The sequence below is a fragment of the Pteronotus mesoamericanus genome, unplaced genomic scaffold, assembly GCF_021234165.1.
Source record: "Pteronotus mesoamericanus isolate MK-2021 breed Mesoamerican mustached bat unplaced genomic scaffold, CSHL_Meso_final scaffold_174, whole genome shotgun sequence".
In the NCBI taxonomy this organism is placed as follows: Eukaryota; Metazoa; Chordata; class Mammalia; order Chiroptera; family Mormoopidae; genus Pteronotus; species Pteronotus mesoamericanus.
This window is the reverse complement of record NW_026555309.1, coordinates 41,070,507-41,082,563: the sequence shown is the minus strand read 5'-3', so window position 1 is coordinate 41,082,563 and position 12,057 is coordinate 41,070,507. Positions and strand designations below refer to the sequence as shown.

At 43.0% G+C, this 12,057-nt stretch overlaps 1 protein-coding gene across 2 annotated transcripts in view; it reads right to left on the bottom strand.

Moving 5' to 3' along the window:
* EFR3A (EFR3 homolog A) overlaps positions 1-12,057 on the bottom strand; it is a 69,833-nt gene that overhangs the window by 9,032 nt on the left and 48,744 nt on the right. For both annotated transcript variants that reach the window (XM_054590499.1, XM_054590498.1), the window contains exons 16-19: positions 11,833-11,964; positions 10,679-10,746; positions 9,628-9,755; positions 4,985-5,076 (exon numbers count right to left, since the gene is read on the bottom strand). In XM_054590499.1, the coding sequence (XP_054446474.1) occupies positions 4,985-5,076; positions 9,628-9,755; positions 10,679-10,746; positions 11,833-11,964 (420 nt within the window). The remainder of the gene's footprint in view (positions 1-4,984; positions 5,077-9,627; positions 9,756-10,678; positions 10,747-11,832; positions 11,965-12,057) is intronic.

Sequence of the window (12,057 nt, the reverse complement as noted above, 5' to 3'; positions counted from 1 at the left end):
TATAAAAACTTTTTTAATCCTCATCCATTGATATGTTTATTGATTTGAGAGCGAGGGAAAGAGAAACATCGATGTGCGGGCAACACCAATAGGTCGCCTCCTGCACGCGCTCAGACAGGGGGCCGGGGGTTATCGAACCTGCGCCCTTTCTGATGGACGGGATGGCGCTCCAACCAGCTAAGCCACCCAGCCAGGGCAGTCACGGAAGAACTCTACAAACTTTTGTCCCTTTGTGTCGCCTCGATTTCTGATTATCCTCCACAGTGTCCTATGAGGGCCACCCTTTCAGTGGCCATGACAGCGGCCTGCTGCAGTGGTCCCCTACAAGCCCACACACTGACATTCGCGTCCCCTAGGCAACTCAGCCAGTGCTGAGTTAGAACCAGCCTCCCCTAATGTGATGTGCAAGAAGACCGCGGTCCGCCGGCGGAACTGCTTCCCAAGGGAACAGTGCTTGCCGATATTCAAGGCAGAGATTATACACAGCTTCCGCCATGGAGCACAGAAAAACTAACTGCTCTATAGTCTCTATGATTTTGGTACCACATACAGCTTACAAATCAAAAATGAAATAACCTACAACTTTAAATGGTTTAAAAGCAAGACTCACTACTTTGGGAAGCGTTCAATGAGTATAATCAACAGCTTAAAATAATCATACTCTGGGTCTTGTAAGGTCAACCACCAAGTCTTACTGTCCAGAAATACCCTTTTACTTGGGGTTTTCAAATTTCACTGTTGCTTTGAGATATGTAAAAGATTTGAAATCCACCACTTAATAACAATAAAAAAGTCAGTAATACTTTTTGCGGCACGAGCCCATTTTCAGGAGGAATAAATATATCCAGCCACTATATTATCTCTGAATAAAAATTAAGAAATGATAGGTTGAGTGTTTGCCTGGGGCTCTGGTCATCCCTACTTTTAGCTCATGCGCTTCTTTGCTAAGTCTAAGCCACAAGACTAAGGAAAGCAAAAGACTTCATGCTTTGCACCTTCATTCTCTGTAACACAAAGGCTCTGACTGGAAATCAAGCAGCAACGAACAGTTCCACTGCCTCAGTTTTTCTACTGAGGGTTCACACTTCTAGTTGAAGCCAGACTGAGCTTGGAAATCTTCTGTGACTTTCTTCTAGGTATTTGGAGCAGATATAAAAGATTAGGCTCTGGCTGGTCAATTATTTGTACCTAGAAGCAATCTAGTGCCTCAATGAAAAAACACACAAACGACTTTTGTTTTTACAACTGGCGAAGGGCTTGGACTTTTGAGAAGGCACCGTAGTACCAGAGAAAGAACACTGGAGATTTTTACTTATGACCTGTTCAGTCGGGATGAGGGAAAAGCTAACAGACTTCACCTAATAACTCTTTTCCGCTATTTGTTCTTGTTCTCCTCAATTTGGGTATCTGTGACTCAGTCTCTGAGCATCCATATTGAGTCATTCTGTCCCTGTCCTTTGAATGTCCTTTCTCGAAGTTGCTTCCAGTCCCCTGCTGGTCCTCCCCGCTCCGCCGGCAGGACAGAGGACTCCCGCCCGCCCCTCTCCTCTCCAGCCTCGCTGCTCTGGGTCCTCGTACTGGCCTCTCACTTCCAGCTCCTCTTTCCAATTCCACCTACTCGGCCTCTCAAATTCACTTAATGAAAGCACAGCTCTGAAGTGACACACCCACATTCCAGTGTCTCCCCACTTCCTACCAAGTTACATACAAAGCCTGAAGGCTGGCGATAACACCGTCTATAATTTGTCTTCAATCTTTTTTCCTAAGATCCCCTTTTGAGAAAGCTATTTTTTAAAAATTTTTTTTATAATAGTGTTTAATGATTAATGTATTTCGTGCAATGAAGCTGCTAAATGCAAGCCGCCTACTTCAGATAGTGCTCAGCTAAACTGGAATCTGTTCCACCCCAGCCGGTGTGGCTCAGTTGGCTGGGCATTGTCCTGTGAACCGAAACGTTGCTGGTCCGATTGCTGGTCGGGGCACATGCCTGGGCTGCAGGTTTGGCCCCCTGAGGCGTGTAGGGAAGGCAATCAATCGATGCTTCTCTCTCACATCCATGTTTCTTTGCCCTCTCCTTCTCCCTCCCTTCCCATCTCTAAAATCAAAAATAAAATACGTATTAAATGAGAACGTGCGCCAACTCTATAACTGGGTGTGCTGGGGCTGGGGGAAGTGGCGCAAAGGCACCACCCCAGAGGCGCTGCGACACCCCTCCTCTCTGTGGCCTTTGCCTCACTTGGGGCCTTCTGATCGGGGACTCCAACCGAGCACGGGCAACACCCCCGGGCCTGCCTGAAGCCTGCTGCTCCTCTTTTCCCACTCAGACCCCCTCTCACGCCACTTCCACTGATACCTCCATAGCTGTGCGGCGCCCAGCACAGCAGGTTCTGACTAATACTGACTCGATGGTAGAATTATTGTTTTGCTAGCACACATGCAGGGCTCTTCAGTTACATTTGGGAAAAAGGCAGGACTATATATGTCAAAAAAAAAAAATCTGTTACTTGTCCTAGCGCAAACAACAACCCTTTCAGCTCACCACTGCTTAATTCTGTGCAAAGACAAATTGATTATAGGTAACCTCCCATCACCTTCCACCCATTCCCCCAACAATGAAGCCCTGACTATTACACCTGTTAGAGAGCACAGCTGGTGCTGACATCAAACGTCACGCATGTCCATCACGCGCGGCAGTCACGCCCACAACGCTCAGAGAGGGCACCCGGCTCAAAGGCACCCCGCGACCCTGCGTTCTGCTACTTAAGCTGACCATGCTGCCTCAGGAGGCAGGGACGCCGCTATCATTTTCGCCATTTATAGTCTTGAATTAATTAAATGTACTAGTATATTTATAGAGATTTTCAGAAAAAGTTCATATATATAAAAGTTCACGTATGGCAATTTTTAGGAAAAATTTACTAAGTGATTCACAGTAAGCTAAGGTTTGAATTGCAAATGTTGAAACTGACGTACCTCATGGGGACCAGGTATTTCAACAGACTATAGTAACAGTGTGAGCTGTATCTAGAGAAAGCACCAGTTTGCTATGATCTCTATCTAAATGATCTTCTGACTGTTCTTTGTTATTAACCCTAAAAGCAGATATCAGATATGTATGAAGACTAACTGGGATTATGTATGCAAAATTTCAACTAATTTTGACCAAACAGAAGAGTCAAGTCAATGTACTTATTCATAGCCTGGTATTCTGTTACACCATTAACTGGTGAATACCTAACTGACACAAACTTCTGTTCACACCATGCAATTATTTAGTTTCCTAGCCTAGAAGGTAATGTATTTTGTCTTCTGGTATTTGAACAATCATTCCTAAGATGACAAATAAGATTCCATAATGGTAAGTGGGTTTGAAACTCCAACATACTCGAGGAAATCTTACAGCAAACTGTTCACTTAACTTTTCAAATGCTCAGTGTGAGGCATATTTGACTTTGGACTTACAGCAAAGAGAAAGGATCTTTAACAAGTTAACAAATGTATTAATGGACTTTTAATATAAAGTTCATGTTTAAGAATCCTCCTCCTATACTATCTTTATACAGATGTCTCTTCAGCTCATTTTATCAAGAGAGACCATCTGCAACAGTTTGAAGTGCTTTATATGTATCCTTAAAAGAAATAAAAATGGTTAACAAAAGTAAAATGGAACAATACCAGTCAACGCAACACAGTATGCTCTTGGCAAGATATAGTGTATAAACTAAGGCTTTAGAGATGAATTTCTTCCCTCGAAACATAATTTTACCAAATTCAGAAGCATTTAAAGAGCTAGTAAGACAGCCTCCTTTCTAGTAAGGAGCACAGCTATTAAATGGCTTAGATGAGGTGAACTGGGAGAAGATGCTTTTTCTTGAACCTTAAACTGGCAAGAAACTTTCAACCAATCCCAAAAGGCTAAGTTCCAAAATGAACACTAACTGCCTCTTAATGCCCTGTTGATAATTTTGTAATAAAGTTGATTGCTTCTACCTAATGGGGAGTTGAACCACACATAAGCTTGTCAGCTGTGCCCTGGCCACCAAATCGTTTTAATTCCTGAATATAAATTAACTGGCGGGGATGAGAAAGGGGTAGGAGAGAGGAGGTCGAGAAAGCATGAACTCAGACAACTTCCTTCCCCTTTTCTTAGATGGATATTCTTTTAATTATTTATATGGTACCAACTGAGAAATAATGAAATACCTAGGAAGGCAAACAATGAGTAAGTCACAAGGAGGAGGGTGACTTGACATGCTGGTACTTCGTCATTTTTACTTGACTATCAAAAAATTCTCTGGTGATTTGTGTGGAATGAGCCCCAGAGAGGGCCGCTGCTTTTTCTTCCTACCACTCAGGAGGGTACTCTTGTGCTCTATTGAAACAGAAGGAGAGCATTAAATCTTTGATGTTTCAAGTAAGTCTCAGTCCCCAATGAGTACATAGGCAATTGAGATGGCTTCACCTACATTAGATTATGTTTATTATCTAAAATGATACAAATGTCCCTCATAGATGAAGCTTTGAAACTTTCTAAAAGTGAGGAGCATCCGTCTCCACGTGAAGTGTCTAATTCCATTTACTCTCATAATTTATGTTTCATAAATCTTTAAAGATAGAATTTCAAGACCTCCTAATTTAGTATCAGGTCTTATGTGACATTTTTTACTTATATAAAAAAAAATCTTACTTGGTTCTGTCCTACAGATCACTTTATTACACCAAATTACAATGTGAAATCTAATAATATCATAAAACATGTGACATTTATGTATCTTTACAGGTAGCCAAAATGAGTTTACTAAAATAAATTACAAGTAAATTCAAACCTAAATCAGATTAATTTTTACTAATGACAGAAATTGGTGATTTGGGGATAATTTAGAGTTGCATTTGCTCCTTTTCAAAAGCCTGGAGGGGCAAAAAAATTTTTCGAATTGATGTCTACCTCAAGAAACTACTGCGTTATGAACTCACAGAGACTTACCACATCGTCAGACGGAACGCTGCTGGGTAAAATATCCACCTGAATGGATACGGTGTCCACGATACTTTTTCTTCTAGAAAGTCGATCTTCATCTAAAATAAAAAAATTTCCCCATTATATGCCAGTTAGAAATGAAATGCCATTTATAAACTACATATTACAGGTTTCAAAAAATTTCAGGAAATTAAGAGTCATGTTTGCACTTTCTGGATGAACACGGTGCTGCACACTCAGGCTGCAGCTGCACACACACTGTGTAACCAGCTGCCACTGCATCTTTCCAATCCTGCTCTGCACGTACTGCGCTTTTATTCCACTGACGAACTAGAAAGGAAAAGGCGAGGATAAAGAAACCAGTTTCTCTCTTATTGCCTACTCCTCCCCTCCAGAGCAGCCTGCCACGGGAGTACTCAATGCTATCAATCCGACTTGGTCGTTTACCCTTTTCCTGGACACACACAGTAAGGCTGCAGTTCCTGGCCTGTCTGTGGTTAGGGGAGACGTGTAACTAGTTCCGGCCCAGGAAGCATGAGCAGCGTTCCCAGGCACGGCTGCCCCATCAGCGGGATTCCAGACACGGATGATATGACGATATGCACACTCTGACTGAGCACAGGTAAGTCTTCGCTGTTTTAACCCTCCAAGGAGCTGCGACTGCCTGTTACCGCAGCGCGCCTCAGGCAGCTTTCTCAATCCCAGCACCAGCAGCAGCTTAGGCCGGAGAGCGGGCGCTGTGGGGAGCCGTCCCGTGGGCTGCGGCGAGCTCGGCAGCATCCCGAGCTGCTACCCATTAGATGCCAGCAGGCCTGTCCCAGCGCTGGTCACCGAAAATGTCCCCAGGACGAATGTGTCCCTTGGATGGACAAAATCACCCTCAGCGGAGAACTACCACCCTAGTCCAGCCCGACGGGTGACAGACCCCTCGGTAGTTCCCCGACTGCCACCAGCGTGTCGCAGGCCTCTCAAAGCACCGAGCGCAGCACTGCGGCGAGCAACCCCCCGCCACCTGATGAGCTGAACCAGCCTTCTGGGCTCTCCTGTCTTATCAGCGCCAACAGCAACTTCAGCTGCTCTAACTCACCTGGTGTTTATGTCATACGTGTGCCTTTCCTCCATCCTCTGCGCACGCTCTACCATGCCTGCCTCCCACGCTTTTCTACCAACAGAATCCCCTGCTGGAAGCACTTTATATTACCTGTCCTTCTTTACGTCCCGCCAACCAGAGAGATTCATATCTTCCAAGGCCTCACTGAACATATTGCTTCCTTAAAAATCTTAAATATTACTCCACTTATTTCTACTTATCCCTCTTTCTTCTAGGTACAAAAATTTCCTGTCAGTTATGAGTGATCTTCCCTTCTTTGGTCATTATTACCCTTCAGGCATCTACTGGGCCTTGTACTACAGAGACCTAAGTTAATGTCTTACCTCCCTGACCCAAGATCAGATTAATTTTTACTAATCAGTGACCGACGCCCTTTGCGTGTGTCGCCCAGGAGTCCCTCAGGTTCTGCTCTAGGTGAGGCTGGAGGCACAGAGCTAGCACACACTCAGGTGACAAACTACTACGCCGTATTGCCATGCTAGAGTTTTCAGGTTACTGTTTTACTGCACGTGGCTATTACCGAGCTGACAAGACGCTGCCTTCTTTCTGTTTTTCCCTGGCGATCATGCACTTCGATACAAATTAGCAAACACAGTGACAATGGAACTGCTACTCAATAGCACGTGGTCACCACTGCAGACCTGCTTTTACCCCCAGGAGGGCCAGCTTCCAAGGTCCCACTGGAACTCAGGATGAAGAATAAACAGCCTGGGTCACAGAGAGCCCCTGAAAGAACGTCTAGGTTAGTGTGCGCAGGCTGAGGAGGCTGCAGAAAAGGGTCAGTCGAAGACTCAGAGACAAAGGAGCAGAGGCTCGGGGCGGGAAAGGGACCACCGAGTGGCAAAAACCGATGGGAACAGAGGGGAAGTATAAAGGAAAGAGAGATCAAAAGATTCCAAATTGTAAAAGGGAAGGAAATAAACTTTCATGGGAAACTCTAACAGTATATTCTTGAAATGCTGGGGTTTTTTTGACTTATATAATCACCTGCTTACAGGTTCCCGCGGGAACGCCACAGCACAGCTACGATCGGTGCCTCGTACGCCCTCACAAACGCAAGGCCCCTGGCACAGAGCTCGCGGGCGACAGCGCCCCGGCCCCCACGGCCGCCTGCGCCTGTGCCCGCGCCGCCCTGCAAGCCCACCGCGGCCCCCGGGGACGGCCCCGCCCCGCTGACCTGGGGGCCGCCCTGTTACCGCCCCAGGGTCTGAGTACAGGCGCCCAGGGAGACCCTCGCTTCGCTCCCCTCCCCGACAGGGGGCGGAGGCGGTCTCAGACACAACCTGCCAGGTCCTCCCCATTTTCCACCCCCCTCCTGTGTCTGCTGTTTATACTGGTGATAATCCGCAGTTCCCCTGACGCGCAGGGCCCTGCCTAACTCCTCCAGCGATGTCCTGCCGCCACCTGGTGTGTCTATGAGCGATGTGCACAACTGCGCTCCGACGGCTAAGGAACCGGGAAAACGGTCTGGCACGAGCGTAGCCAGAACAAAAGTCCTCTCAATGAAGTTTCCATGGTGATTTAAAAATAAGATATAGATACGGACCTAACTGTGTATAATAAATCATAAATGTAATTAGGGCTGCCATACCACTCAGGTGCCATTCAAAAGCTACCTGGGGCCAAATGGAATTTCAAAAAGAAGTTACCTACACAAAATTCAAAATACCATAGTTCAGCGCTGATACTACTCACACAGGTGTACTTTTTTGGTCGTACAGGAAAACACAAAATTCCATCTAAAATTAATGCTTATTTAACAGAATAAAAACAAACTATAAGTCAAGGAATAATGAAATCATTTCATTATTATTTCATTATTTCTTTTGGCATATGTTCTTGAATCCCTTAATTTTCAAAATGAGTATCTGACGGTCACACAGGCAAAGAGAAACGGAACACCCAGCTGACTGTCTCACCCGGTGTCACCCCTGCCCCTCTGACTGTTCTCCGTTAACGCTGGGCACCTACACCACTGGCTGCTCTAAAGTACCGAAGTCTTTGTGAGTCAGAAACATCTTATTCTGTCTGAGCAACTTCTCTGCAGTTTTACAGTTTAGGTACTGAAATACTCAGGATTCTTCCAGTCGGGGATAAGGAGGCATTACGAAAGGGCTGACACCTCTTTCAGGGGTGGAAGGAAATGGAAAAGAGCAAACTACCTGTTGAAGAAAAGCACCAGAACATTCACTAAAAACAGTTATGAGCTAAAGGACCAGGGTACAGGGAGTAAGCGGTGGAAATAAACTGCAGCTACGGGGAGGGTAGAGCAAAATAACAACCGAGCTTGTAAGAACATAAAATATGCAGGCGCTGGCTCCATTCTCTAAAAGGCACGTTTTATTAAGCTGTTTTCCTAGAGGACAGGTGACGGGAAGGGCAGGCCAAAGCAGCCTTGATTTACCTTTGTGTTTGTGCCTGGGCTTATGAGGTTTTTTGCCTGAAGAAAAGAGAGCTAAATCCAAATTATAAGAATAAAATATTTTAAAACTCTTTTAAATTACAATGCTCTGCTAATGTTTTCATTTTTAACATTTTTATTTCCCTATGGAATTCATGAAGAGCAAAATCTTTTATAGTACAGGATTAAAAATAAAATGCAAAAGAATTCATTAACATCTCAGACTATTATGAACAACTATCATAGTAATGAATGTATATATTTTGGGTCCACATTATAAAAGAGGTAAGTACTTACAAAGACTGCGCTGCTTTTAGTGATTATTCCATAAAACCACCTCACTGAAATCAAACAGTTCTCTTCTACAACAGAGGTATCCCCAAAGGAAGAACTAGTTCCACCAAATTTAGTATTTATATAATCACCGAGTAAAATGAAAGTGGAACACAGAAATTGTTTGATTTCAATTTCTAAAATAAAAACTGCATGTAAGACGCCCTGCAGTTTTGCCTTGAAACACAAGAGAATTGCTGCATTCAATGAAAAGAACAGGAGGAAATGCATATGTGTAGAGGGAAACGTATTCTTAACTTAAAAAGTTTGAATATTTCTTTGCCTAGCAAATGATCTGCTCTCTTTCAAGTGACAAAAGCTGCTTAATTCATCAGGCTCAATGGACACAAATAACTAATTAAACAATTTGCACCAATTTCCATGAGTTAAATTCAATATTGGTTGAAGAGGAAAGCTCTTGCTTTCCTTCTTTGTTTAAAGTATATTATTATTTAGTATAACAATAACTCAAGGACTCAATCTGTTCTTGATAAAATCATATACAGGGGTGGGCAAAAGCAGGTTAATAATACTGTAAATAATACAATTAATAATATTACAGGGATAAACTATTTCATATACTCACACCTGTAAACCTGTAAAGCTCACCCCTGCATGTATGTATCTTTAGAGATTTACTAACTGTTTCAAGAGGAAAATTTAAAAATACAAGTCAACGTCCTGCAGCATTTGAAAAAGCTGTGGCACAGTAGGTAAACAAACAACTAACTTCCATTGCTAATTGGGTATGGAAAAATTATTGAAACACATCACTAGAACGAGTCCCGGTCAGCCTCCCCTTACCTGTGACCTGTGGTACGTAGGGCACTGACAGTCTCTCGACACTATAGCCACTTCCACCAAGTGACTCTGCAATCTTGTTGGTCAAGAAGTACAAATCTTTGTCATGCTTCTCTAAGGATTTTGGAAGCCTGTCAGGTCGATCAAACAAAAGTCAGGCAGTGTTATTTAAATGAGCAAAAGTAAGTAGACATGCAAACATTCTAGGTCACAGCCTAACTCTTGTGAACGCAGGCTGCAGTCAGCAGCAGTGTGTTTGAGAGGAGTGACTCGAGCTCCTCACAAGCACGCGGTCTGTGGCCCCTCACAGCGAGAGTTCTGCAGCGATCCGTCCCCAGCCACCCTCGGGGAGGGGGCGGGCCTTGCACGTTGTTCCGGCGGCATGCCCACGCTAAGTGAGGAGGAGGACTGAATTCGGCTTTCACTTTCTGGCTAACTAAATGTCTACTGAGAGAAGAAACTAAAAATGCAGTTTACTGATAGTTAATGGGAAGACATGTTAGCTAGCCAGCTGATACGGAGCACTTGCCCCTAATGAAATGAACTTTCATTTTCCTTTGAAACTCCTTGGTTTTATCTTATGCTGACACTTTCAATATTAAACCACTTTACAGCCCAGAAATGTGAAGAGTATACTGTTCTTTCTTTTGGTTTGGAGAGCAATGAAGAATGCAGGGTATAAATTATTAATTTTCCTTAATAAATTCTTTCTCCCACAATTTTATGAGGATTGTTATCTCTTGTTTGAAAGTCTTGAACAGGATATTATATTCCCTTAAAGCAGGGTTTGTTTATATGAAAACATGCTATATTTAAGAGATATATCTCCATATTAAAAGATGAGTTTTTCATCAAAGCTTGATCTATGTGTACCTAAGCCCTATGCTTATCATGTACAAGAACTTCATAGCAAGAGAAAGAATTTCGACGAATTGAATGTCAGAAACACAAAATATGATTATTATACAACACCAGAAAATTATTCTAACAACAGTTTATTCCTTTATAATAATCACTGACCGCCCCCTCCTCGAAATATAATGAATTAACATACATGCACTTATCTCTGAAAATATGCTCTGGCAGAAAATAAGGGGCTTCCATAGTTCGACTTTCAATGACCTGAAATATATCCAAAGACAAAACAAAAAAATCAAAACCTCACTTCTCAGGACATTGCTATGAAAATGTGGAAAACTAACAAAAAAAAAAACCAGAAAGTAAATATAAGAAATACCATTACTTTATTTTGGGATTTAAACTACATTTACAGCTCAAATGCAGAGTTCACTTTGTTTTTACATGTATTATTTTGAAAACTCATCAGATAACAAAATCATGTAGTAATACATGTAGTAAAAAACAATAATACCTAACATCTGATTAAACCTGCTGCAAAGGGGTAAGAACACATTTTCTCAGTAGCCCCTGTCCCTGAAATCCCTTCGCAAAGCGCCAGGCCCATGCTGAGCCCCTCCTGAGTGCCTGCTGCAGCCCATGCGTGACGTCTCGGTCTGGCTCCCCTGTCAGCCGGGAGCCACCCAAAGGGCATGCCCTGCTCTCAGAATATTTCTCTCTCTAACAGCAGGCATTGCGTATTCACCCAAACGCTTGTTTAGGGAGTGAAAGGGTTTTCTTTCTCAGAATGCTCTAAAATCCGACATTTTAGCCAGGATGGAGAAATGCACAAATTCCACCAAATGAGGTTCCCCTAACTGTTATTAAATCATGCAAGTAATTATTAAATGACTTACTGCTGAAAAAAACTAGCATAATTGAATGACAAAGAACAAATTTCTGAGAGGCACATTAGTTATTCAACTTTTGAGATCTGGCTTACGTAGGTTGGTTTAAAACAATAACAACAGAAATAGCATCATTAATCATTTAAGAAAATTGAGATCTTAAGATTCATAATTGCTGAAAAGAAAGAAATTACCTAAGAAATCACACGAAGTAGCCTCGAAGAAAACCAAGTATTCTATCCAACCACTATGTAAAATATTCTAACAAAATAATAGGCATCACAGAAAATACAAGAGTTACCTGTAGTTTTAGCTGTAGTTTCAATTTAGTCACTGCATATTTTTATAGAATTATCCTAATTTAGGCAACATAAACATCAAAATTACAATGAATAATCACTAAAAGAAAACGAGCCATCTTGTATAGAAAGTCCAACCCCGCTGGGCTTCCTGAACACCTGACCTTGGTGACGTGCTGGCAGAAGGCAGGCACCGCGATCATCTGGCTCACGAAGTTGAGGTACGCAGCGACCAGCGCCATGATCCCGCAGCGATGGAACATTGGCAAGTTGTCCTCATTGATGATCGCACTGTCCTTTAACCAAAACAAGCACAGCACAAGGTCTTATGCTCCATCAGTGTCTCTCTGATTGTTCTGGAAAACTGCAGGTAGTTTGGAATGCTAACA